Source organism: Acinonyx jubatus, chromosome C1 (genome assembly GCF_027475565.1).
Source record: "Acinonyx jubatus isolate Ajub_Pintada_27869175 chromosome C1, VMU_Ajub_asm_v1.0, whole genome shotgun sequence".
NCBI classification, from domain to species: Eukaryota; Metazoa; Chordata; class Mammalia; order Carnivora; family Felidae; genus Acinonyx; species Acinonyx jubatus.
In genome coordinates, this window is record NC_069381.1 from 211,273,883 (window position 1) to 211,281,100 (window position 7,218).

Here is a 7,218-nt window from a genome sequence, read left to right on the forward strand (position 1 = left end):
TCCGCTCACGTTTAGGCAAACACACATTTTTACCTTGTGCAGTGTTTGCCCTCATTAGTTTTATTTTGTTATTTTGGCCTAGCAATAATATTCATTGTGGATTGAATAGAATACCGGTAGATTGCACTCGTCTCTCAGAAACGTTGAATTAACTTTTAAATAGAGAATCCCCGGACGTGGTAGGAAAGGGTGCAGAGGAGGGGCTGTGTGCTGCTTACTGCTCACCCCGCTTTCCATTTCCCCTCCCCGAAGGCCTGTTGCAGGCAGGGCTCCCCAGGAAGCAGGCTCCGAAATGGACAGGAGGTTTGTGGGGGTGCCTCCTGGGGTCAGCTCGGTGGAAGGGAGGGGAGGGCAGTAGGAGCAGGCAGGAGAAGGGGGGCTGTGATGCAGTGTCCGGGAAGCCTCAGTGGAGCCCACGGGAGCCCTGGAGCTGGGCTGGTCCTTGAGAGCATCCCAGGTAGGACGAGGGAGCCAAGTCTTTACGTTCTGGGCAGGCTGACTGGCAGGTGGAGCCCTTCCTGGGGTATGACCTTGGTTCTGGCTGGACCCCTGGGCTGACAGCTGAGGCCCATCTGTTCTGCAGCCAGCACTCCCTGAAGCTGGGGGTGAAGTCACCCTGAAGGGGGAACCAGGTGGCCCGGCACAGGGACCACTGTCACCCACATCACCAAGTTACCTCCAGCTCTCCCTACCCTTTCTGGCCAAATACTTATTTTTTTTTTTTCTTTTATTTTCTTATATGTCCGGAAGACCCCTCCAGCCCGGGTGGGGTGTCAGGAGCCTCTGTCTTCCATTGCCTGCACCCCCTCCCCGCCCTGGGGGGGGGCGGGGAGCCCCCATGGTGGGTGCAACTGGGCCTCCCCTCAGGCAGCCTGGGGACGAGAGCCTTGAGAATGGAGCCTGGTTTTTTTTCCCACATTTTTTTTTTCTTTTTGCTAAGGCAACTTTCTAGGGCTCTGCAGTTATAAAAAAAAATCTCCCATGTGTCATTTTCTGGCAGCCGGACAGCTGCGGAGAGCCCCTCGGCAAGCACTCCTTTCCCACTCAGGGTTTAGCATTTGATTGATGAGTTGGGTTTGGGAAAAGCAGTTGAAGGTTATCACGAATCTGTTGTAAGGAAGTTTGTCAACTTATAATAAAAATACGGCACAGAATACTCTTCCGAAGACCTTGTTTCCCATGTCTCACGCATACACGGCTGCCAGGCCCTACGAGGGGCATGTGCACAGTTGGCAGAAAGGGTCTTGGAATGTCATAAAGGGGGATGAGCCCCCACTGGGAAGAAGGACAGGCCACCCCAACGTCGGGTGGCTTGCCCGCGGGGTGAGCAGCCCCTGCCTGGGAGGGTGGCCGTGGCCCCGTCTCAGGATGTGAATGCAAGAGACTCACCTGCCTGTCCTGTGCCCTCCTCCAAGCCCCATGGAGTCGTGCCCCATCCTGCAGAAGGAGAGAGTGTTCCAGTCAGGAGCCCATGCCTACAGGATCCCCGCTCTGCTGTATCTGCCTGAGCAGAAGACAGTGTTGGCCTTCGCGGAACAGCGGATAAGCAAGAAGGATGAGCACGCAGAGCTGATCGTCCTGCGCAGAGGAAGCTATGACGCATCCACCCATCAGGTCCAGGTAAGGCAGGGCGAGGCTAAGTGCTGGGAATCCAGGGGCCATGACATGCTTAGATGGCCGGCGTCTGGGGAACAGAGGGATAAGACACGCTGAATCCCAAGAGGGGCCCAGAGACCCATCAGAGGTGGGGCAGAGAAGGTGTCCCCAGTGAGGGTGACCCACATGGGGTCACCGTGAGCAAGTTCAGCTGGCCTGGCTGCTTCCGCTTTCTTGCATAACAGGACAAGTTGGACAGGGAAACTGATGTTCGGACAGCTCCCCGCCTCCCTGAAAACCTGAGGGAGGGGTAGTTTAGTCTCACATAACTGGGGGGGGGGGGGAGGGAGTGTATCCTTTTAGTAAAATTAACCTGGGGAGCAAGGTAAAGGTTGGAACTTGTGTCTTGAGATTGCAGCACGTAGACCAAGTATTTAATTTTGATGAAGACACCCAAGGCTGGCTTATCACATTTGAAGGGGTTAATATACTATTATCATTATTCCATGGTCTTTATGACACAGTACCCAGCCAGAGCATGGGGTCTGAAGCAAATGGACTTGGGTTCAAGTCCTGGTTCTACCACTGATCAGAGGCATGGGCTTGGGCAACTCATCCATGCTGTCTAAGCCTCTCATTCCCCAGACGGGAGACGGAGCTGGTGACACCTGTCCCCCAGGAGTCAGGGATTAGACTCCCCCAGGAGTTAGACGACATAACAGACATCGTGCTCTGGGCACGGTGTCTACCCCCCGAACCGTTCACTGGTGGAGGGCTATTAATGGACGGAGATAGAGGGCAGAGCTGCTGCATGTAGGCCACAGCCTCAGGAACCGTGGAAACTCCTTGTGAGTCCTCGGTGTTGTGGTGCTATCCTTCCTAGGCTGCATTAATAGACTGTGATGTGTAGCAAATGGGAGGTGATTGTCACATTCTGCCCCGTCATGGTCAGACTACTGGCGTTACTCTAAGGCTTTATTTTTCAAGAATGGGAAACTGGACCGGGCTGGTGAGTGGAAGGGACCGGGATGAACCTGGGAACGGCTGTGCCCGAATCCTCTTCGCATGCTGTGGTCTGGCACTCTGCGGGTGCTCTGTAACGTATGTTGCTGGAAACGGCAGCGGTAGCCCCTCGAATGAAGAGTGTGCCGCCAGGGAGGGAGTACGGAGGGGCCGGGCTCCCAGCGCTCCGGGGAGACGTTGCGCGGGTGGATGCGCGCCGCGTGACCTTTGACGTTTCTCCCGTGGGATGCGCCACCTGCCCGTCTCCCCACACTGCAGTTCCTGCCACTGCCGCTGTCACCGGCCATTTCAAAGTCGTTCTTCTCCTCCTTCCTGTCTCCTCACATTCAGTGGCACGCTCAGGAGGTGGTGGCCCAGGCCCAGCTGGAGGGCCACCGGTCCATGAACCCAAGCCCCTTGTACGACGAGGAGACAGGAACCCTCTTCCTCTTCTTCATCGCCATCCCGGGGCAGGTGTCCGAGCACCACCAGCTCCACACCAGGGTCAACGTGACTCGGCTGTGCCAGGTCACCAGCCCCGACCACGGGAGGTCCTGGAGCCCCGCCCGAGACCTCACTGGCCCCGCCATCGGCACAGCCCACAAGGAGTGGGCCACTTTTGCGGTGGGTCCGGGGCACTGCCTGCAGCTGCGCAACAAGACGCGGAGTCTGGTGGTGCCCGCCTACGCTTACCGGAACCTTCACCCCCACCGGCGGCCTTCGCCCTTTGCCTTCTGCTTCGTCAGCCATGACCACGGGCACACGTGGCAGAGAGGGAACTTCGTGGCCCAGGACACCGTGGAGTGTCAGGTGGCCGAAGTCGGGGGTGCAGAGCAGAGGGTCGTGTATCTGAACGCGAGGAGCCCCCTCAGAGCCAGGGTCCAGGCCGAGAGCACCAACGAGGGCCTCGACTTCAAGGAGGCCCAGCTAGTGGAGGAGCTCGTGGAGCCTCCGCACGGCTGCCAAGGGAGCATCGTCAGCTTTCCCGGCCCCGGGGCGGGGACGGACGCCTCGGACAGATGGCTGCTCTACACTCACCCCACCGACCCACGGCAGAGAGCCCACCTGGGCGCGTACCTCAGCAAGCCGCGCCCGGGCCCCGCGGCCTGGTCGGAGCCCGCCCTGCTGGCCACGGGCAGCTGCGCTTACTCAGACCTCCAGAGCATGGGCACCGGCCCTGACGGGTCACCGCAGTTCGGGTGTCTGTACGAATCGGACGATTACGAGGCGGTCATCTTCGTCACGTTCACCCTGAAACAAGCCTTCCCAGCTGAGTTTTTGTCTTTGGGAGCCAGCTGTGTGCCATCCAGGAAGGACTCCCGCCGGCCTGGGGCCCCCCTTCCTCCTGAACACCCCGAGTGAGAGGCCCGTGGGTTTCCCTCTGGGCTCTGGGGGCCAGCTCTCGGCTCCCCTCACGGAGAGTGTGTGGAGACGTCTGCCTCTTGGCTCTCTTCCTGCTTGGATGTTTCCGTCCTTCCGAGGGATTCGGTTTTCAATCAGAAGTTGAAGGAACCTGGCTTCCCACGGCCCCTCGACAGGGAAGATGGGGAGACGTCGCTCTGCATGGCTCAGCCTGCCTGTTGCCCCCCCAGCCCCCGCTTCTGTGCGGGTCCTGATAAATGGTCGAGTCCAGCCCATTTCTTCTTGGTAAACGCTCATCATGTTCCTGGGAGGAGACGGAGACAAAGATGCAAATTAGCAGAGGGGTGTGTGTGCATGTGAGTGTGCATGTGCGTGTGTGTGTGTGTGTGTGTGTGTGTGTGTGTTTGATGATGCTTTAGAGCAGACAGCATGGGAGACAGCTTTGCAGGGAGGTAAGGGGGGCTAGGAAAATTAAGTTAACTCCTCAAGCTGCCGTAGCAAATCAGTACAAACTTGGTGGCTTAAAACAACAGAAATTCATTCTCTGACCGTTCTGGAGGCCGAAGTCCAAAATCAAGGTGTCAGCAGGACCTGGGGAGAACCCTTCCTTGCCCCTTCCGGCATCTGGTGACCCCAGGCAGCCCTCGGCTTACGGCTACCTCCCTTTAATGCCTCTGTCTTTGAATGGCTTTCTCCCCTTCCCCTGTGTTTTTCTCTTCATACCTGGGTAACCCAGGATGATCCTTCACTCAATTATATTTGCCTAGACTCTTTTCCAAAGGATGCCACTTTCACCGGTTCTGAGGGTTAGGACGTGGATCTATCTTTTGGAGCCACCACTCAACCTGCTACAGTCATCCATCCTAAGTTATTTTTGTACAGGTGATGCGGCTAAAGGTAGGAATGAAATTCAGATGAATCAGATAATTCAGAAGAGGGAAGTGGGCAAGAGGGGCTGGGCTGTTGGATGTGCGTCTGTGGCACAAAGCTGCTCCGGGGCGTTCAGCCTTTGCCATGACAGGTATGCCACCATGTGGAAAGAGAGGGGGGCAGGGGTGTGCTTGTGTAGATCTTGCTGTGTAGAAAGAGCAGGGAGAAGGCCGCTTCTGGTTGTCATGAGGGTGATAACCTGAGAGGGGGCCCGACCCGGGTGGAGGGGGCTGATGCTTCTTGTCATATGTCCCAAGTCCATTCGCCCCCTCCCCCCATCAGAGCCCCTCCTACTGATTGGATCAGTCTAATAGTTTGATGGAAGGGATCGATGACAACAGTCATGGATTCTTGCAACGGAGCCGAGTCTCCGTGTGGCCAGGCAGTGGTTAAATGGAATTTTCACAGGGTAGGGAGCTGGAGGTGTGGCTTTTGTTCTGGGTGTTTCCCAGCCCTGGCCTCCTATCTGGGTGCTATTTCTCTGTGTGGGGTTTTGTGAAATCCAGCTGGAAGGATAAGGAGTTAGGGCCTGCTCGTTGCTGGGGCGGAAAGTAGAGCTCCTCTGCGTTGGGGATGTCACCTGCTGTCTTCCAAACCCTGCAAAGTTAGCTATGCAGAGGCCAGAGGCCTGGTCAGGAGAACGAGGACAGGGCCACACAGGCCAGGAGCAGTGCACTAAGAGGTTAAGAGGTAGGGTGGTGCCACAGTGTGTTATTCAAATCAGGACACTTTTGAGAGTGAAAGGAGAATGTTATTAATAATTACACCAAGACAGTGGGCATCAGCCAGAACCGTCCCAGATAAACTGAGAGCTTTAAGAGAGAAAGACCCACCGAGGATTGTATCAGGAGCTGGCCTCTGCTAACTCCTCTAGAAAAGTCAATCATCTGCTAAGGGTCTTGAGATGAGTCAGGAATACGATAAGACATCCGGACACTGCGAAGCTCAGAAAATTATTCCCTTAGACTCTCTCCGTTCACAAGTCAGTGGGTCTCCATTACAACTGCTTTTTAGAATTCCCTGGGGAGCTTATAAACCGTGATGATGCCTGGGCTCCAGCCCTGACCAACTGATACAGAATCTCTGGTGGTGGCGTCCAGGGATGAGTGTTTTTTTCAAAAGCTCCTCAAGTTATTCTAGTGAACATAAAGATCAAGAAATGCTAGCACAGATGATCTCTAAAGTTCCTTCTACTTCTAAATGTATGCAAATATCAAAGTCTTCTGATTTGAGTGAAAAAAAGCAATAGTTGATTTGGTTAAAGTCGGACTTATCCACTCATTGAAAAACACCACTAAGAGGGTGAAAAGAAAAGCCATAGATGGGGAGAAGATATTTATAACACACATGTCTGGCAAAGGACTTGTATCCAGAATCTATAAAGAGTCCCTACAAACCAATAAGAAAAAGACAATCCAACAAAAATGGGCAAAGGACTTGAACAGGCACTTCACAAAAGAGGATATCACAAAGGCTGCTAAACACGTTTGTCAGAGAAATGCAAATTAAAACTATGAGATACCCACCAGAATGACTACAGTGAGAAAGATTGACAACAGCAGGTATTGGCAAGGACGTGAAACAACCGGAATTCTCATGCATTTCTGGAGGAAGCGTACCTGGTATGACCACTTTGGAAAGCTGTTCAGTAGTATCTACTAAAACTGAACATGCAAATACTCTATGACCCAGCACTTCCTCTCTGCAGTACGTATCTAAAAGACATGAATGCATATAGCTGCCAAGGACACGTATTAAGAATGTTTCTGGCAGCTTTGTTTGTAAGAGTCCCAAAGGGGAAACAATCCAAATGTCAGTTGATATCAGAATGGATAACCGAATTGGGCGATATTCGCGCAAAGGAATATTTCACGATAATAGAAGAATGAAGTACTGCTACACACGAGAGCGTAGGTGGTTTTCCAGACATTATACATTTGCACAAATGAAGCCAGATCCAAAAGACTACATACTTGATGACTCTATTTATATGAAGTTCAGGAACACGCAAAACAAATCCGTGGTGTATAAATCAGGAAGGTAGCTATTTCTGGAGGAGGATAGCTGTTCATGGGGAGCTAGGAGGAGTCTTCTGGGTGCTGGAAACATTCTACTATTTGATCTGGTGCAGCTTAGGAGGGCTAATTCTCATGTGAGAATTCGATGAGCTGTACACACAAGATTTGTGTACCTTAAAAGTTCAACTGAATAGTGGATTTGCTAGTTAAACCTCCAAATCAGTATATTATATTGGGTTGTAATAAAACTTTGGAAATGAATTTTTTTAATTAAAAAAATTTTTGTAATGTCTATTTTTTAGAGAGAGAG

General features: G+C 53.2%; 1 protein-coding gene across 3 annotated transcripts in view; it reads left to right on the top strand.

Moving 5' to 3' along the window:
- Window positions 1-7,218, top strand: part of NEU2 (neuraminidase 2) — an 86,976-nt gene extending 79,758 nt beyond the window's left edge. For all 3 annotated transcript variants that reach the window (XM_027047469.2, XM_027047476.2, XM_027047457.2), the window contains 2 exons: window positions 1,416-1,620; window positions 2,950-7,218. In XM_027047469.2, coding sequence (XP_026903270.1) covers window positions 1,420-1,620; window positions 2,950-3,960 — 1,212 coding nt within the window. In that variant the 5' untranslated portion in view covers window positions 1,416-1,419 and the 3' untranslated portion in view covers window positions 3,961-7,218. The remainder of the gene's footprint in view (window positions 1-1,415; window positions 1,621-2,949) is intronic.